The following is a 20936-nucleotide window of genomic DNA, read 5'->3' as shown; positions in this document are numbered from 1 at the left end:
GACCTGTTCTAAATAGTATTTTAGCTCATTTAATTGTTAAGCCATTGTATAAAGTAAACAGAATCCCTCCTTTTGTTACAGGTTAGGAATTTAATGCACAGAGGGTTAAATAACTTGCTCAAAGTAACATTGTTGTCAAGAGTCAAAGCTAGAATTTGAATCAAAAGAGCCTGAGTCCAAAGGCATGGTTTTCATCACTGGACTATAATGGTGTGTATTCTTTCATAATTTTTTTCAGTGTAAAACTGAACATACAGTATGCCTTTATTTATTTATTTTTTATATTTTTATATTATTTATTTTTTGAGATAATATTTTTATATTATTTATTTATTTTTTGAGATGGAGTCTTGCTCTATCACCAGGCTGGAGTACAGTGCGATCTCAGCTCACTGCAACCTCTGCCTCCCGGGTTCAAGCAATTCTCCTGCCTCAGCCTCCTGAGTAGCTAGGACTACAGGCATGCACCATCACGCCCAGCTAATTTTTCTGTTTTTTGTAGAGATGGGGTTTCATCATGTTGGCCAGGATGGTCTCGATCTCCTGACCTCGTGATCTGCCCACCTCGGCCTCCCAAAGTGCTAGGATTACAGGCGTGAGCCACTGTGCCCAGCCTACGTTTTATTTTTCGATTCACTCCCGTGATCAGAGTCAACTTCCCATGTTATTTTATATGAATATGTATCAATGAACTATTAGAAATTGCAATGTTTTTGCAGGTCAAAACAATTCAATATTGACAATTTTATATGATTCAGCCTAATACACCATTTTTTCCATCAGCCATATTGCATGTTATTGTTTATATATACGTTTATTTAGCCTATCTGTTCTCTGTGAGGAACATTACACAGTTTCTGAGATTTTGTTATGATAAAAGTCAGCATTGATAAGCCTCTGCGCACCTGTTTTAATGTAGGATCATTGGGAACTGAGCAGTAGCTTACAGGGCTTGGGAGGGGATTTAACCATTTAGTCAACCTCCACTCACATCACCCTCCCTTCTTTGATAATGGGCAATTGAGAAAGGGCAAATGTGTGTAAAAACTATGCAGATGCAGTGTCAGGATTATTTTCTTCTCTGCAGTGTCTTTTCCCAAGCTACATCAGTGTCTAAATATTGGAGTTACCGATGCTTCTGTTATTTCTGCAGATAGAATATTATGTCAAAAATAATGTTTACTTGTCCATTAGTATTATATAAAAGTGCTTGTTTCTCCCCACTCCAACTATCATTGATTATTGGTAAAAATTTTAATGTATCCAATTCTAATAGGCAAAGAAGGGCTCTCTTACTTAGATCTTAGGTGGGGGTCTAAGTTCATATTTTTGTTTTACAAGAATTGAACAGCCAGTGTTTTTGAATTGAATGATCTATCTATTCTGTATAGGAGAGTTTAATTATATTGTGATTTTGGGGGAGATAATTTTCACAATTTAACCCCTCAAAATGTAGAAAGTAGAAAAAGGGAAGAAAAATCGCACCAAATTTGAACAATGTAGCATGCTTTTAGAGTTAGGGATATTTTCTTCTGGAAGGATTTCAAGTCTGGCATGTTTGCATTGATTGTGGTTATGGCACATTTAACTTTTCCAAACCAGCTTTTTTGTACCGCACATACGAAGACCTGAGGGTGAGTGTAAATTAGGATTGTTTGGCCAGTGGTGTGTGCAAAAATTTCTTGTAGAACCAAGAATTATTTCTTTAGTATTTTACACATTTTAAAAAATAGGTAGACATATCCATTGATCTCAGGTTGTTTATGGTTTCTAGAGGCCCCCTCTCAATGCAACAGTGCTGTGGGGCCCTAGGGGTCCAGTAGCCCCCCTGCCCCCAGGTCATTTCAGTGAGGGAGGGAGCTGGGACCCCTGCACTGCGGCAAACAAGCACGCCTGCGCGACCGCAGAGGCAGGCTGGCGCGCATGCTCAGGCGGGGATATGTGCGAAGCCTGCCACTGCTGCAGCGAGTCTGGCGCAGAGTGGAGCGGCCGCCGGAGATGCCTGACGCATCTGTCTGAGGAGCGGTCAGTGACGCGATGGAGCGGGCAAGGTCAGCTGTGCCGGTGGCTTCTCTCAAGAGACAGCCTGGGGAGCGGCCACTTTTATTCATCAGATATTCCAAGTTTTCAGGACTTGGAGTACTAAATAAACGGAATTTGGGCCCTAAAGTCCTTTGTTCTGGAGAACCAGATCCAGAATGTTCAGAGGCTTGTGGTTGTGCCGTTCTGCCCCGATGGTATCCTGTCCGCTCGCTTTGGGGCGCGTCCCCCATCCGCCCCCAACTGTGGTGTCGCGACAGGTCCTATTGCGGGTGTCTGCGGTGGGAAGGGCGGTGGTGACTGGGAGCATGCGGGGTAACCGCAGCGGGCAGGGGACATGGGTGGAGGTGGGTACATCGGGGTGATTGCAGTTCCGTGTAGCGAGGGTACATGGGGGGACCGGTGCATAAGGATTTTAGGCGGAGGTAGGTATATTGGAGTGATCGTGGCGGGGCGGAGGTACGTGAAGTGATCAGTATTTAGGGGGTGTTGAACGCAGGTAGGTGTATTATAGTGACCACTGCGTGGTGGAGCAGGGTACGTGGGGCGACTGGGGGGGGGGGGGAATTCGTCGCAGTGACCGAGGCGAGGAGGCTATGGCAGTGGACCAGGGGGATGAGTCGGTGTGACAGTGGTGGGGGTTGTGTTGGTGGTCGCGGCGCGGGGAGAGTCCGTAGGAAGTGGCTGGGAGGTAGGGGGAAGGCGGCGGCGATGGGTATTGGCAGCGGGTAGGCATGGCGGTGGTGGGCTTTGGCGGCGGTAGGCATGGCGGCGGTGGGCATGGCATGGAGGCGGTGGGCATGGCGGCGGCGGGGCCTGTCGCTGTCTGGAGTGACTAAGGGACGCTGAATGATCGCTGTGGCGAAGAGGGGGCATCAGAAGGGGCAGTAGCACAGTCCGCAGCCTTTAATTTTCCTGTGACCTGCGATGGTCATGTGGTTTGCCTACTGTGGTGATGGTGCTTTTTTATTAAAACTGCGCAACACCTACAGTGCCGCAGGGGCTGCAGAAATGCGTGGAATCCTTGCGTACCCTTTAGGAACCCTCGCTTTAGAGGCTGTGGCATAAGAAGACAGGAATGATGTGCAGAACTTGCATTTACAGATCTTTTGACTGATAGGCCAGGTGATGCCTGGGGGTTACTTTTTTTCATTGTTTCTCTCTGTTGGGAACCAGGTCTTGGAAGGCTATGTCGAAATAGCCTGGGGGTCTGTGTTGCGTCACTGCCATTGTGCGGCTCCTTCAAGATGGCCGCCGCTGCAGCGGCTTAGATCTGCGCAAGCGCTGCAGGGTGGGGGTGGCCGCTTCCTCCCTGTAGAGCCGCCAGTGGGGAGGGGGCGGCTGGTGTGTGTTTGCTCAGCTTCTGCTGTTTTGGAGTTTCAGCCGTACCCTCTTTAGGGTGCAGTGGTAAGAGGAGGAGGCGGGCCAAGGTGGGCGGCTGCCCCTTCCCCAAAGTGCTGTTTGGAAAAGGATGCAGGTTGCGCAGACGCAGCAGAGGTGACAGTCGCCTCCGCTTCCAGTGGGGCGAGACGGGGGGCAGGGGAGCGAGGGCTTACGCAGCTTTTGCCTGGAAGGGATGGCAGCCCTCCTCTTCACCTGGCTGATACAGCAGCTGTTCCTTTCCGCTTGTGGCGCAGTAGAGGGGGGAGGAGGGAGATGGGTTGGCGCAGGCTCCGCCTAGCAAGCTTGGCAGCCACCCCTTACCCACGTAAGTAGTAGAGGACTGGAGGGGAATGTGGCTAGAGGCCAGGCATTTGTACCACCTCCGCCTGTGTGGGATGGCAGCTGCACTGGGCTCCTGCTTTTCTGTTCTGCAGTAAACTGGAGTGGTGGGGGCCTGGAGGCCATCAAAGGTGCAGCCACCCCAAGACCTGCTGTGCTGTTTCAGCAAGCCTCCATTAATGATAGAGATTTTAAATTGGCTTTCTGACTCCCTGGAAAATCGTACCTTTTCATTTTTGTAGTTCCTCTCTTGGTTGTATTGTGCGCTAATTCTCTATTTTCAAAGTGGACTTGTTAACCCCTTTTTTAACTCCCTGTAGTCTTTGATTTCCACTCAACACATTTGATAAATGTCACCATTTAAGATTCACTTATCCTTCTTAATCTCTGGATAGTCCATTTTGATGCGCTGCATACTTTCCTTAAATGGGTTGTGGGAGAGGGCATCATGATGGCTCTTCCTGACCAAGGTTGAAAGGTGTTTCAAACACTGGACCTCTTCATCTTCTGGGAGTTGAAAGCTGCAAGTTGTGTGCTCAAAGAGAATAAAAGAGAATCAGAAAAGTGGAGACAGTCTTATTGGGGTGGGGTTGTGCTTGGGATCGGAGTTATTGTCTTTTTTTGGATTTTTAAATTAATGATCATTTTTGAAGTTGGAGCTACTATAAAAATTTAGTGAGAAAGGTGAATGAATAACTGCATTTTTATATTCCAGTACATTTAAAAAAAACCATTTTATTCTAAGGATTTTGTCTTCATTTGCAGGATTTTCAGTGCTTGCCTTTTTTGTATTTACATTTTCCGTCTATCGTAACTGGTATGTCTGGTTGCACTGAGTTGTAATTAACAGAAAAGTTAAATCTACGAAGCCCGAAAAGCCTTGTTCTGGAATAATCTATTTTTGGGTAGTTTTAAAAATAGCAGGAGTCTGGGATTTTATATGATATTTATAATATACCCTTTTTTTCCTGCTTGCATGAAGATAGCCCTTCACATACATATATTTGTTGGTTTAACTTCTGGTCATTTGGCTATTTGCAAGCTGAGTATTTAGTCTGATCCGCCATTTTGTAGTCTTGCATTCAGGCTCAGGATCCTAATATGGCAGATCCCTTGAAGGGATCTAATATGGCAGATCCCTTGCCTCTTGAAGTTTCAAGGTCTGTGTCCTACTCAGTGAATTGGCTCTGTGCTAGGGCTTTTTGGAGGCAAGGAGTGGCAGCCCTTACTGTGATGTAGAGGAAGGAAGCTTGATTGAGAGACCCTTATGTTGTTGTCTAAAGCAGGGTACTAGCTGGTTTGGATTTATTCACAGACCTTGCCTTATCTTGATTTCACTATTCTATCTGACCAGTGCGTCATTGCCGAAATGTTTTCCACATTTATAGTTACTCTATATCTTTATGTTTCCCTTACCCTGTTCCTTTTCCTAATAAACATTTTTGTTTTCCAAAAAATTTCGTTTATAAGGTGTCAAGGATGCCAAGATAACCTCCTTTGTCACCGCTCTCTGTTTAGCTATTTTTTACGAAGAATCATTTAAGCAGGTTGTGAGTACTGCCCTCAATGACTGGGACAACGAAGTTTTAAAAATCTCATTCAGACCTGTCACTGGTCCTGTCTACATTTTTTGTGTGTGTGTGTGTGTGTGTGTGTGTGGCCCAGAGCCAGAAAGCTTGAGTGAGAATTGTTACTACTTAAGGCAGCCTCTCTCCATTTCTGGATGCTAGCTGGCTCAAAGTTTTTTTTTTTTTTTTTTTTAAATAGACCAGGGTCTCCGTATGTTGTCCAGGCTGAACTCGAACTGCTATACTCAAGCTATATCCTCTCCCTCCTCAGTCTCTCTCTGGCCACTGTGGCTGGCCCAAATTCTCTTTTTGTTAATTCTCCTCAGATTTGTTTTGGAGGCAATGAGGTTTCTTATGTTCGTGGGGTACAGATTAGCAGCCTATCATTAACCTTATTTTTTTGTTTTTAGGAGACAGGGTCTGGCTATGTTGCCCAGGTTGGAGTGCAGTGATGCAATTATAGCTCCCTGTAACCTCAAACTCCTGGATCAATCTAGACTCCTGCCTCAGCCTCCCAAGTGCCTGTTAGTACAGGCTTGAGGTACTGTGCCTAGCTAACTTTTTATTGTTTTGTAGAGAGGGGTCTCCTTATGTTGCCCAGACTGGTCTCGAACTCCTGGACTCAAGCAGTGCTCCTGCCTAGGCCTCCCAAAGTGCTGGCATTGCAGCCATGAGCCGCTATACTTCGCCAACTTTGTTTATTTTTATTCTTGAGATCTTAGTTAAATTTTATGGAAAATTTAGGCCGTAATAAAATTGGGATTCCGTTGCTTTTGGCTTTTCAATATATTTCCAGATTATTACTTTCAGTGTAAGTGATTTGAGGACAAACATTTAACACCGTTTCTATATGATGATTTTTTCGTGATACCCTCAGTTTCATAAAATGTTGGTTTTTGTGTTGGGGATGCAGTTAGATAAATGCATGTGTGTGTGTATCTAGAACATTCAATAAACCAGTGTTTTCAAAATCTTATAGATGACATTTTATATGTAGATTAAAAATAAGTAGATTTAAGCCAGGTGCGGTGGCTCATGTCTATAATCCCAGCACTTTTGGAGGCCAAGGCAGGAGGATCATTTGAGCCTGGGAGTTCAAGCTTGGGTAGTGAGACCCCGTCTCTACATTTAAAAAAAGGTAAATTCAGAAAGTTGAAATAATATAATATTTTGATTTGATGGCTGTTTCCTCAGTTGACCTCAGACCTTTCATATTGAGCAACTACTGAATGGGTTTTTTGTTTGTTTTTTGGTAAGACGGTGTTTGCAGTTGTACACTATTAGATTAATCATGGTTTAGTTGATAGTTTCTTTAATTGTATTATATTAATGTACTACATTATTAGCTGTATTTGTGTGCCCACCATAATATAGCACTGATCAGTACTAAATTCCTTTTTATGGCTGAAAGACATTCGTTTGGATATACCATATTTTCTTCATTCGTAAGTTGATGGACATTTGAGTTGTTTCCACTCTTTGGCTATTATGAATAATGCTACTAGGAACATGTATAATATGTTTAATACAAAGAATTAGTTTCAGAAGGTTTTACTTAGCCCTCGTATATGCCAGGTTCTTGAAATTTTGTCTTTTTGGAAGTATGAGAGTAGTGGTAGCTGGGAAGGCTGCAGGTATAATAGAAAGAACATGAACTGGCCAGGCATGGTGGCTCATGCCTGTAATCCCAGCACTTTGGGAGGCTGAGGTGGGCAGATCACCTGAGACCAGGAGATCGACATCAGCCTGGCCAACATGGTGAAACCCTGTCTCTACTATAAATACAAAAATTAGCTGAGTGTGGTGGTGCATGCCTGTAATCCCAGCTACTTTGGAGGCTGAGTTTGGGTCTTGTAATATTACTCCATCTAGCAGTAGAGTTAGTGTCATATGTTACTTCCATGATTAACATTTTTAGGAAGTTGGCAGAGTCTATATATACCACTTTATGTTTCCATCAGCAATTTCCCCACATCCTTTACAAATATTGTGGTGTCAGATGGTGGCATTTCAGTGGGGTTTTTTTTGTTTTGAGGCAGGGTCTGGCTCTGTCACCCAGGCTGGTATGCCAGTGGCATGATCTCAGGTCACTGCAACCTCTGCCTCCTAGGCTCAAGCGCCCTCTCACCTTAGCCTCCTGAGTAGCTCGTACCACAGGCATGCACCACCACACCCAGCTAATTTTTGTATTTTTTTGTACAGATGTTGCCCAAGCTGGTCTCCTGAGCTCAGGTGATCGCTGGCCTCAGCCTTCCATGAACCATTGCACCCTGCCTCATTGGGGTTTTGATTTGCATTTTTTAGTGACTAATGTTCAGCATCATTTCGTATAGATTAACCACTTGTATATGTTTGGAGGACTGTCTATTCAAGTGTTTTACCCATCGTAGCAATAGAATTTGCCGTTTTATTGTTGAGTTGTGAGAGTTCCTTACATATTCTGGATACCAAACTTGAAAAAATACTTTTTTGAGATGTGAGTGACATACAAAAGCTGTAGAGAGTTAATGTTAAAAGTTGATATGCTAAGAGATAAGTACATGCCTTTGAAATCATTCTTATAAAAATTAGTGGCATAAATGTGTCTATCACCTGAAAAAGTTTCTTTGCCTCTCCCTACCTTCTTTTTTTTTCATTGTTTGGATTTTCTTTTTGTCTGTTTTGGATGCTAGAAACTTAGCTGTATGTTTAGCAAATATTTTTTCCTATTCTGGTTATCCTTTCACTTTCTTTAGTGTTTTCGGAACTTTATTTTTTGATGAAGTCCACTTTATTTCTTATACTGCTTGTAATTCAGGTGTTATATTTAATAGACCATTGTGTAATCAAAAGTAATAAACATTATCAGTGTATAAAATTTTACCATTTAGAAATCGAATATATGTGTATGGCTTGATTAGAACATTTAAACTCTTGAAATAATAAAACAGCTGTGCGTTATTGGTAAGCTGTTTTACCAATCTAAAAGTCTAACGTGACTTAAAAACATCTAGGGTTCAGAGAATTATTAATAGCTTTTGGCATGTATCTTTGAATTTTGCTTTTCAGATATTACTTGTGTTACTTTAGTGAAAGGTCCTGCTGACCCTTCTGATTTATCATCTTTAAAGTTTCATAGGTGGTTTCTGCAGTCCTTAATATGGCTAGTCTGAGTGTGGGATTTCATGTTCTGTTCCCTTGAGCAGCCATTTTATGAGGGGTTCTGCAGACGTAACATGGCGGGGGTTTTTTTGTTTATTTGTTTTTGCTATGTGGATAGTTTTTAGCTTGAGCAGCTCTTCTATTGCTTTGCAAATCCTAAAGAAAGCACCATTTGCATGTTTTTTTAAAATAGATATTTTATAATTTAAACTATGTTCTATTCCACTATACAAAAGTATGTCTACTGTATCCTAAAAATACTTTTTGAAACCATTTTTGAAATCAGGTTTACTGTTTTTGGGGGGAAGGTGAGTAGGGTAGTGGTGGTATGTGTGTATATATATCTGCACAAGTGGGAATTTTATAGGTACGTGACTACAAATAGAGGTAGATACATTATTTTAATTTTCTGATTTTTTTTAAAACCAGATTTTCTGATGTCATGGGCTTCTAAAAGGAGAATAGAAGTGGTTATAGCGTAGATTCTGACTGTTTGAAGGTTAAAGATCTTGTAATAATTTTACCTTGTTTTAATTAGATTTAAAAATCTATTATATTAAATGTACTTCTAAATATAACCTTGACAAATAGTTATTTCGTAGATTGATGCAGTCTACCAAACAAATCCCTGTCTTTTCTGTTTCAGGGATCGCTTACACCTGAGACGAACTACAGAACAGCACGTACCAGAAGTGGAAGTCCAAGTCAAACGCAGAAGGACTGCTTCACTGAGCAACCAAGAGTGAGTACAGACTGTGTTGCGAACAAATGCAAGTCAGAATCTCATTTCAGATTGGAACAAAATATCATGCAATGAGGGGAATAAAATGAACATAATTGAAGAAGCAGACACATCTAATACAGAAGATGTAGTAAAAAAGCAATGAAATTTTTAACCATATTATCCTAAAATAATTCACCCTCTTAAATATTTTAGTATAATTTTCTTTTTTCCTATATGTGTGTAAGTGCATTTTATTTTTATAAAATTTTGTAATTACCCTTCAACATAAGCATATTTAAATTTTTCTGCATTCTTATTAAATCACTTTGTGTGCTTGCAAAATGTGCTGTGTGCTGAAGTGATTAATTTACATATTCGTTCTTGCTCTATGATATTTAGGTGTTTGTTTTTGGTTAGTGCATTTATTCTGTTAAAATTTAAAATACATTTGGGTTTTTTATCCTGTTAGTATATATATGTGGAATGTATATATAGGATGTATACACAGACACACTCAGACACATATTTTAATTTAGATTTCTAGAAGGGAAATTTTAATTAAAAATATGTGAACATTTTAAATGACCTAATACATATTTAGTCCACATTGAAACTTTGGCATTTTGTCATTGCCATTAAAATTTTGACAGTAGGTAGCATTTTTTTCTTAGCTACAATTGTTTTCTTTAATTATAAGTATTAAAAATTCATGAAGATGATTCTTTTTGTAAAAGTTTTGCATAAAAAGTAAGTCTCATCTTAAAGCAACTACCAATTTACTGACGTTTTCCTCCCCAGAGATAATCATTAAGTAAATAGCCATCAGACCTTGTCCTATGCATTGTGTATGTATTGGGGAGAGAGGAAGGGAGGACATGGGACACATTTGAAGTTTGTGTGCATACGACACCATGCTGTCTATATTTTGACAACATGTCTTGGTGATCTTTTCATATCAGTACGCGTAAATCTACCTTATTTTACAAAGTGTGGGTGGTGTGATAACATTATTATTTTAATCGTTAGCTTGCTGCTGGATATTTAGTTTGTTTGCATTGTTTGGCTATTAACAATGAAAAGAACAGTCACTTTGAAAACGCAGTGTAGGCCAGGCGTGGTGACCCACGCCTGTAATCCCAGCACTTTGGGAGGCCAAGCCAGGCGGATCACAAGGTCAGGAGTTCGAGACCAGCCTGGCCAACATGGTGAAACCCCATCTCTCCTAAAAATACAAAAATTAACCGAGTGTGGTGGCACGTGCCTGTAATCCCAGTTACTTGGGAGGCTGAGGCAGGAGAATTGTTTGAGCCCAGGAGGCGGAGGTTGCAATGAGCTAAGGTGGCACCACTGCACTCTAGCCTGGGTGACAGAGCAAGACTCCATCTCAGGAAAAAAAAAGAAAATGCAGTGTATGAATACTAATTTATTTAGTTTTTTTCAAATTAAAGGTTTTTCCTCATAGTAAAGACTGGGTAGTAGTTTGTGTGTCTTTCGTTATTTCCTCATTTTATATGTGAAAAGTTGAGCTGGATGTGGTGGCTCATGCCTCTAATCCCAGCATGTTGGGAGGCTGAGGTGGATCACTTGAGCCCAGGAGGTGGAGACCAGCCTGGGCAACATAGGGAGACCACCTCTCTACAGAAAAATAAATTAGCCAGGCGTGGTGATGTCTACCTGTAGTCTCAGCTACCTGGGAGGCTGAAGTGGAAGGGTCACTTGATCCCAGGAGGTTGAGGCTGCAGTGAGCCATGTTTCTGCCACTGCACTCCAGTCTAGGTGACAGAATGAGATCTTGTCTCAAAAAAAAAAGTTTTAAAACATCTGTTAGCAAGTTTTAAATTATGGTGAGGGTAAAGATTTTTTTTTTCCTATTTATTTTGCTGATTTTTACTATAGTGAGTATATTTAAGTACATTTTCATTTTTTAAAATTTCTTTGGAAGACGTATTTTATGTATGTTTTGTTTGTATATTGATAAATATTTTGAAAGTATTTTGTGTAATAGCATTTGTCCTTTATATATAATAGGTTATTCGATCATTCATTTTATTTGATATGGAAATCTCTTTTTTCATCTCTTCATTCTTTTTGAGACGGAGTTTTGCTCTCGTTGCCTGGGATGGAGTGCAACCTCCGCCTCCCAAGTAACTGGGATTATAGGTGTGTGCCACCATGCCTGGCTAATTTGTATTTTTTTAGTAGAGACAGGGTTTCTCCATGTTGGTCAGGCTGGGCTCGAACTCCCTACCTCAGATGATCCGCCCGCCTTGGTTTCCCAAAGTGATAGGATTACAGGCGTGAGCCACTGCGCCCAGCCTCTCCCTTCATTCTTTTGCAGCTCTGACATTTTTAAAAGTGCCATTACTATTCCCTGAGTTTCTAGAGGTAGTTCAGAGATTGTGGTGGAGGTAGGGCTGAGGTTTAGGACTCTTAGGTTTAGGACTGTTAAGTGGGTGAAGGTTCTATCTTGCTACATTTTTGTTACAGTTTTTTTCCTATATAACCTCAGTGTGGACTAAATAACAGGTAGTCTCATCCTCATCTTGTTGTTGGATGGGGTTAGCCTTCTAGGCATCTTGTCCATATTTATGGAAACATTTTGATGGTTTTGAAGAAGAAATAACTTGAGTTTTTCTGATCTGCACTGCATATATATGTACAAATACTGCAGGGTCTTGAGTTGGGGGAATAATCTGAGTGAAGTATAGAGTTAGGGAAATAGTATAATTTTTCCCACTTATGCCTTTTCATTTTGAGAGTAATTGGATTATGGAATGGGTAAGCAGGATTGATTAGCACTGCCTCATTGTCCATGTGTTTAGGATTCTCAGGATTGGTATACTTAGATTGTTATACTAGAAGTGTTCAGTATTTACCCATTCATCTCCTACTTCCTACCAAATCATAAGTAGTATTGGGAGGCAGTCTTCCTGGAGGAGTTGTGTGGTTATTAGCCCTAAAGATCAATGAAGGAGGCTGGGTGCGGTGGCTCACGCCTGTAATCCCAGCACTTTGGGAGGCCAAGGTGGGCAGATCACCTGAGGTCAGGAGTTCAAGACCAGCCTGGCCAACATGGTGAAACCTCATTTCTACAAAAATAAAAAAATCAGCCGGGTGTGGTGGCGTGCACCTGTAATCCCAGCTACTCAGGAGGCTGAGGCGGAAGAATCGCTTGAACCCAGGAGGCAAAGGTTGCAGTGAGCCGAGATCATGCCATTGGCTGTGCCTGGGTGATATAGCAAGACTCCATCTCAAAATAAAATAAAAATAAAAAGTTCACTGATTTATTTTAAATTTTTTATTCTGTCTTTCAGTGTGTGTGTCACTAAATTAGCTCTTATTCTTTGGGGCTGGATGATGTATTGTGAGTTCGAAGGGAAATTGGAAATTGGAGCTGGACAGTTGTCTTAATCTAGTTTATGCAAAGCTTCACATGTCTTTTCAAATTAATATTCTGCACTTTATGAATTAAATACTGTGTAGGCTGCCTCATATTTTCTTAGTCTTTAATCTTCTATTGAGTTACAGGTTAGATCTGAGGGGGACATTGCAATAGAGAATTATCTTACGTTTCAAGATAACATATATATATATATATTTTTTTTTTTACTGAAACACTTTTTAGACCTTTATTAATAATAATCAGAAACTTAGTTGTCATTTGTAAACAAAGAGGTTAGAGTGGAGAATGCCCAAATTAAGATTTATTCAGTGATTAGACTGTGAATTAGAGTATAAAGTAGACTATGAATTAGAGTGTGAAGATTTAAAGGTATGTGCGGTGCAATTCTGACTACTTGGAGTTAGTGCAAATTTCACAGTTGTCCAGATGCCCTCCAGAACATTCCCCTCAATGCAGACACCAACTCCAAGCTCCAGGGTTGGCAGGGCACCCACACTTCCGACCAACTGTCTAGATTCTGAGGTCCTACTATTTTCTTAGATTTTATAATTGACTAAGGTTTTATAAATGACTAGTAGATCTCAAGAAAGTGCTATACTTACTAGTTTTATTATAAAGGATACAAATGAACAGACACATAGAGCAAAATCTGGGCAGTTCCCACACAAAGTTTCCCTGTCCTCAGGATGCATTACCTGCACATTAGCGTATATCACCAATCAGGAAGCTCACCAGAACTCCAGATGTCGATGATTTTTGTTGGGGATTCATTATGTTGACAAGATTGAATCATTGGACATGTCATTGAATTCAGTCAGCAACTCTCCTGCCCTCCCAGGAGGGCTTGCTCAAAACCCCAACCCTTTAGTCTTTGATCTTTTGTGGCCTGGTTAGTCACCATCTTGAGACATCTCATTACCATGAACTCAGGTGTGATCCTAGGGACCCACCTTGAGTAACAAACACATTTCTTTCACTTGGTAAATTCCAAGGATGTATAGGTTACTTCCCAGGAACCAGGAGCAAAGGCCAGCTAAATTCTTTATTATACAGAAGCAATTTTAAAATGTTACTGAAAAACCATAGAAAAAAGTCCAATTTCCAAATCCTTACATACCAACAAGGGCAGCATTGTTGGTGATCCCCCACCTCCTCACCCCAAGGCAAGCTAACTGTAATTTCCTGTATCTCTTCTCATGATCAGATTTCACAGCCAGGTGTCGAGGACTTTTCTCTGGAATTCCCTGCTTACCAGTAGATGATTGGTTTACATATTTTAAGAGCCCTTAAATAGCCCTGGAAGTTCTATATTTCAGGTAGTGAGTTGTCAGGAGGATCCGTATGAAGGATGGCCTAAACATCTACCTGCAAATGCTTTAGCAGCATATCCCTTCCCTCACCCCTGGGGAGAAAGGATTGTTCACATAGGATAATTTGAAAGTGAGTGACTATATATGGTACTGATGGTGTTTCTTCAAGGCTACCAGCTCTTGTGTTTTTAGTTCTTTTGGAAATATTTCTAGACTCGGTAAGTATCTTAAGTATCCACTAGTCCTTTGTACAATCTCTGTGTAGAGATTCCTGTTTTGTGTTATAATTTCTCATAAGATAGTGTCATGCTCTGACCCTAAAGAAAGATCTTCTTCCCTGGGCGTGGTGGCTCACCCTTGTAATCCCAGCACTTTGGGAGGCCGAGGTGGGTGGATCACCTGAGGTCATGAGTTCCGGATCAGCCTGGCCAACATGGTGAAACCCCGTCTCTACTAAAAATACAAAAAAATTAGCTGGGAGTGGTGGCGGGCACCTGTAGTCTCAGCTACTCGGGAGGCTGATGCTGGAGAATGGCGTGAACCTGGGAGGCGGAGCTTGCAGTGAGCCCAGATCGTGCCACTGCACTCCAGCCTGGGCGACAGAGTGAGACTCTGTCTTAAAAAAAAAAAAAATTAGCTGGGTGTGGTGGCGGGTGCCTGTAATCCCAGCTACTTGGGAGGCTGAGGCAGGAGAATCACTTGAACCTGGAAGGCAGAGTTTGTGGTGAGCAGAAATTGCTTCATTGCACTCCAGCCTGGGCAACAGAATGAGACCCTGTCTCAAAAAAAAAAAAAAAGGAATATCTTCTTAAATTTAAATGTAAGAGTACCTAGTTTTCTTTCATATGGTTTCCTATAAAGACAAATGTCTTTTTATCATTTATATATATTGTGCTCTTGTTGTAGGTGTCAGTTGTACCCGAGGCGTTCTCAGCAGCAGCAAGTACCTGTGGTGGATTTCCAGGCTGAACTGAGGCAGGCATTCTTAGCTGAGACACCAAGAGGTGGTTAAAGCCATATTGGAGTAGCGAGGAATCTGATTCCAAGCAAAAACCAGGTTAGAGCTAATGCAGCAATGATCAAGAATAAAGAATCATTAAAGAATGGGGTGTTGGGGGTTCTCTTAATTATCAGTGACACATTAATTTTTTTCCTTAGAGCTTCATACAATAAACACATTGCAGAAAGTTTTAAAAAGTTTTGCAGGACCTTAAATTTTCTGCCCTCACACTTTTGTCATGTTTCTGTATTCCAGTTATTGTAGTGCATGCTTTTCAGGTAGTTTTCTTTTGCGTTTGTTTTTAAATTATATAAAAATATTTCACTATAAATGGCTCTTGAATACCCTGTTACTGAATGTTTATAATTTCCTTTTGTGGGAGGTGTCATTTTTTTCTGCCAGTAGTTTGAACAAAGCTTTAGTAGATAGCTTTGTATAAAACTTAGAATAATTTTTTCAAATATGCAGATGTGAAAATAAATTGAATCAAGGAATATGAACTTAAGGTACATTTTTCTAAATTGTATTGTAAAGTTTTAAATTAGTATTCATTGCTTTCAAAAAATAAAAGGCCAGTTACAACATACTTTCACAGCATTATTTTAATTCGAATATAGTTTATGTCTAGTGAATTATAAATACACAGCACATAATTAACAATGAGTATTAGAGAATCTAAATACTTTCTCATGCTTATTTACTAATTCCTTTTTGCTTTGTCTTTTGCTCACTTTTCTGTTTTAACCAATATATTTCCTATTTGAATCAGCAGACATGTAATAAAAATATTATTCATAATTTTTCAACGTGATGTAGATTTAGTTTCTTTTTATGTTGCTTTCATTTTTTAGGAAAAAGTTATTACAAAGTTGATTTTGATTTGTTTTCTTGTTTTACCTCTGTGATTTTTCTTTTTTTCTACTTTAAGTTTTAGAATGCCCTCATTTCTGAGAGTTTACTGTTTACTTTTTACAAAGTAAGAACAGAGAGGAATTGGGTTTACTGATAAATTCCTTCTAGCCTTTTTTTAAATCTGTTTTTGAAATATTATCCTTCAACTTGAATCAGTTAGGCTTGTTTATGGCCTCCATTTTGAGTTATTAATTAATTAATTTATTTAGAGACGAAGTTTCACTCTGTTGCCCAGGCTGGAGTGCAGTGGTGTGATTTCGGCTCACTGCAACCTCTGCCTCCTGGGTTCAACTGATTTTCCTGCCTCAGCCTCCCAAGTGTCTGGGATTACAGGCACCTGCCACCACGCCTGGCTAATTTTTGTGTTTTTGGTAGAGACGGGGTTTCACCATGTTCTCCAGGCTGGTCTCAAACTCCTGAACTCAGGTGATCCACCTGCCTCGGCCTCTCAAAGTGCTGGGATTATAGGCATGACCCACCGCGCCCGGCCCATTTTGAGTTTAAATCAAAGGAGACAGAAATTTTCTGAGAAATCCTCCATTCTTGAATCCTTTATACACAACATTTTCTAGTAATTGCATAAGCAAATTGGAATCTAATCATTGTCCCAAACTTTTCGCTTGAGTAAGGGAATTTTTCATTGAATAGGTGTACACAACTGATTTTTTACTTTTTAGGAATTTTTTAGCTTCTCAGTTCACAGATTTTTGTAAATTTTTAAATACAACATTTAAGTCATACATTATAGTCTGCAAGTAGGACCGTCTAATTTTATGATACTTAATTATATCTTATTCTAGTCTAAACTGCTAGTTCTACCTAAATAGTACCCATTACTAGTATTCCTGTAGAACAAGGGTTGGTAATATATCTGGACCACTACCTGTGTCTATAAATGAAATTTTATTGGAACACAACTAAGTTCATTTATTATGTTATCTTTGGCCACAGTGGTGCAGCTTTGAGTAGTTGTGACAGATTGAATGACAGGCAAAGCCTAAAATACTTAGTATCTTGCTATTTAAAAGAAAATAATTGGCTGAGTTTTGTTTTAGAGCAGCAGATTCAAAGAAGAAAACACCAAAGTGGGGGCCAGTGAATATAGTCATAATGACATAGAAGGTGGTGATGAAGAATGGATTATAGAAGTATATATGAAGTATACATTACAGCGTAGACAATCAGATGAATTTCTTGGGGAAAGGATCAGTCTGAGAATCATGTTAAAGTCTGCTCTGGAGGAAGATGGGTAGTCTAACAACATTTAAACACTTGGTACCCTTTTTCATTAAAAATGTAAGGCACACGATGGCCAGGAAAAATAGGAAAATAAACTATTAATGTGGCCGGGTGTGGTGGCTCACGCCTGTAATCCTAGCACTTGGGGAGGCCGAGGCAGGTGGATCACCTGAGGTCAGGAGTTCGAGACTAACCTGGCCACATGGCAAAACCCCGTCTGTTCTAAAAATACAAATATTAGCCGGGTGTAGTGGGGGACACCTGTAATCCCAGCTACTTGGGAGGCTGAGGCAGGAGAATTGCTTGAACCCTGGGGGCAGAGGTTGCAATAAGCAGAGATTGTGCCACTGTGCTCCAGCCTGGGTGACAGAGCAAGACTTCTATCTCAAAAAAAAATTGTGTTATGAATATTAGTTCTATTTTTGTTTGGTACCTAAATATTTACTAGGGTACATATCCAATTGGATACTTACCTAGTAGTTGGGATGCAGGGTGTAATATTAGTATGACTTTTAAACGTTTTTGTTGCATTGTTTTCTAAACACATCATGAGAAGTGCTGATGGCCACTAAAAATTAGTAGACCATTAGTTTCTCAGTACCACCCTTTGTATTCTGGTGTTTTTTTGTTTTTGTTAAATAAACCTTTCCAATAAAGGAAATTTGTTTTCTTGTGTTTTTAATTGGAATTATTGTGTATTAATATTTTGCATTTAGTTTTCTTTTGTCACTTGTTTTTGCATACCCTTCGATGGAGGATCTCTATGGAGACCCTCTATAATTTTAAATTTTAACAGATCAATACCGGTATTCCGTGGTGTGTCTCATTTGCTGTGTGTGCTTTGGCCAACCCTAGTCATCTTATTTTACTATTTGCTATGTGCTTCGGCCAACCCTAGTCATCTTATTTTACTTTTGAATTAAAGTAGATTTACATTTTTATGCAGTTTAATCATTTGAAAGTCTACAGTTTCCTAAAGTTTGAAAACTTGTGCTTCTGTGAGGGATACCAGTTCGTTTATTTGCTTATGTGCCCTTTGATCTCAGAAGATACACTATGACTGCTCATCCATCCTTGCAGTGTGATGTTGCTACTCTTGTCGCCTTTCTCGTAAATTTTGTTTTCTTGTGCTGTAAAGATGAATTTGACCACCCTGCAGTGATTTATTTTCTTCTTTCACTTACAAGGTCATGACTACATTGTATCACATTTAGGGATGAGAGAGAACTGTTTCTAAATTCCAAATCTGTCTCCTAAGGGAATCCTTTTAACTGCTGTAGGAGGTCAACTCCTATTGTGAGTGAAACATATCTCTTCTATCTATACAGGTTATTATTTTATTATATTGTTTATGATATATATATAAATATAAAATAATAATCTGTCCCTAATTCTCCAGGTCCTCAGTTCTTTGGGCCATAACTCACATCCCTAGATGTGTTTCATACATCTGGACCGCTAAGCTTGTGGGAGTTATTTATATCCTATTGCTCAAGGTCATCGCCACAGTCTGATTTTTCACAAAATTCCAACCTCTGGCATAAACGGGTTAAAAACGGCTTTAGTGATGTAGAGCTGATAAACATAAAATTCACCCGATTTAAGTGCATGAAGCAGTGATTTAAGTAAATTTACAGAATTGTGCAATCATTGCCATGAACTACTCTGGAAACATTTTCATCACCACAGTAAGATCTGTCTTGCTCATTCACAGTCATGATCCTCGTTGTCTCTTTGGGTGGCTGAAGGTCCCAAGTGTTGCAGTGCTATAAAAATGGATATTGCTGGCTGGGCACAGTGGCTCACGCCTATAATCCTAGCACTTTGGGAGGCCGAGGCCGGCAGATCACCTGAGGTCAGGAGTTCGAGACTAGCCTGGCCAACATGGCAAAACCCCGTCTGTGCTAAAAATACAAAAATTAGCTGGCTGGTGGCGGGCGCCTGTAATCCCAGCTACTCAGGAGGCTGAGGCAAGGGAACCACTTGAACCTGGGAAGTGGAGGCTGCAGTGAGCCGAGATCATGCCGTCGCACTCCAGCCTGGGCAACAGAGTGAGACTCCGTCTCAAAAAAAAAAGAAAGGATATTGCTAATGAGTCTCACATACCATGTTTTCTTGGATTTAGACTGCTTTATAAAGAATCATAAGATAATATTCAAAACTTCTAAGTTACAGGCCTTAAACTCTTACTGATTATATTTAGGTCAGAAACTACATTTAATTTTTGTGGAGGTCTTGGTTTGCTTATTTGAAAAGTTCTTTTGAGATCTTTATAAGTTTTATTTAATACATTTTTAAATGTACAGACATCAGATTCATGGCCACTGAATGACAGCCAGGCATTAGAGTATTCTTTTTTTTTTTTGAGACGGAGTTTTGCTCTTGCTACCCAGGCTGGAGTGCAATGGTGCAATCTCGGCTCAAAAGGATACTTTTGAATCCTTTTCAGAAGTAATTTGTGTTTCATTTTTTAATTAGTATGATAAACACTTCGAGACCCTTTACAATTCTGGCTAGATTTGGTTGCCATATTTAATAGCATTTTTTAAATAATGAAGTAAAGGGAAACATTATGCATGCTTGATTACGGTCATGAGCTGCATAACAATTCCATTCAACAACAGACTGCATATGTCATGGCAGTCCCTTAAGATTACAAAACCATGTTTTCATTGTGCCTTCTCTCTCTTCCCCACCCCCCACAACCCCGAGATGGAGTGCCTGTTGCCCAGGCTGGAGTGCAGTGGCACCATCTCAGCTCACTGCAAACTCTGCCTCCTGGTTTCAAGCGATTCTCCTGCCTCAGCCTCTTGAGTAGCTGGGATTACAGGCGCCTGCCACCCCATGCAGCTAATTTTTGTATTTTTAGTAGAGACAGGGTTTTCACCATGTTGGCCAGGCTGGTCTTGAATTCCTGACCTCAGGTAATCCGCTCACCTCGGTTTCCCAAAGTGTTGGGATTATGGGCGTGAGCCACCACACCCAGCCTCTTCTCTGTTTAACATTGTATTGTGAGTGTTCATAGTATTCAGGATAGTAACATGATGTACAGGTTTGTAGCCTAGGATCTACCATATAGCCTAAGAGTATAGTGGACTCTGTGTATCCTCTGGGTTTGTGTAAGTACACTGTTCATACTGTGATGAAATCACCAAATGCATTTCTCCTAATGTGTTCCCGTTACGTGACTTATTTATTTATTTTGAGATGAAGTTTTGCTTTTGTTGTCCCCCCTTGTTGCCCAGGCTGGAGTGCAGTGGCGTGATCTCGGCTCACTGCAACCTCTGCCTCCCAGGTTCAAGGGATACTCCTACCTCAGCCTCTCAAGTAGCTGGAATTACAGGCACCCACCACCATGCCTGGCTAATTTTTTGTATTTTTATCAGAGACGGGGTTTCACCATGTTGGCCAGGCTGGTCTCAAACTCTTGACCTCAGGTGATCCACCTGCCTTGGCCTCCCCTAGTGCTGGGATTACAGGCGTGAGCCACCGCGCCTGGCCGTTAACATGATTTATAACTTTGTCCTTCATTACTTGATGTATGAAAGTTGTTTATGTGAGTCTATATATATATTCCATAGTCATGTGTTCTCTTTTGACATGGGAAATCTTAGGCAGGTTTATAACACATTTGGCTCTTAGTGGGGAAAGATTACCTGCCATCATCTTGAAGCGAATTTAGGGGAAGAAAGAATATTGCAAATGACAACATAGGTATTTCAGAAAAAAAGGAAAAATCTGAATGAAAGAGTAATTGAGATGTTGATATAGAGATGACTTCATATTCTGAACTAGAGAGAGAGACACTACCTTAAATAAGGATGGAAAGAAAAATACTAAATTTTGAAAAATGACGCTTAATTTTTGAAACATTTAG

General features: G+C 40.5%; 2 protein-coding genes across 2 annotated transcripts in view; both read left to right on the top strand.

Annotated features, from left to right (window-relative positions):
• Positions 1-20936, top strand: part of SNRPN (small nuclear ribonucleoprotein polypeptide N) — a 165125-nt gene that overhangs the window by 95039 nt on the left and 49150 nt on the right. The window contains 2 exon segments of the mRNA NM_001134099.1: positions 9118-9213; positions 14815-14965. The gene's annotated coding sequence lies outside the window, so the exon portion shown is untranslated.
• Positions 1854-19151, top strand: SNURF (SNRPN upstream open reading frame). Its single transcript, XM_054532444.2, has 3 exons — positions 1854-2051; positions 9118-9213; positions 14815-19151. The coding sequence occupies exons 1-3, from the start codon at positions 2038-2040 to the stop codon at positions 14918-14920; spliced, it is 216 nt and encodes a 71-aa protein (XP_054388419.1). The 5' UTR covers positions 1854-2037; the 3' UTR covers positions 14921-19151.

Source organism: Pongo abelii, chromosome 16 (assembly GCF_028885655.2).
Source record: "Pongo abelii isolate AG06213 chromosome 16, NHGRI_mPonAbe1-v2.0_pri, whole genome shotgun sequence".
In the NCBI taxonomy this organism is placed as follows: domain Eukaryota; kingdom Metazoa; phylum Chordata; class Mammalia; order Primates; family Hominidae; genus Pongo; species Pongo abelii.
The sequence above is the reverse complement of the archived record's forward strand: the minus strand, read 5'-3'. Positions and strand labels throughout refer to the sequence as shown.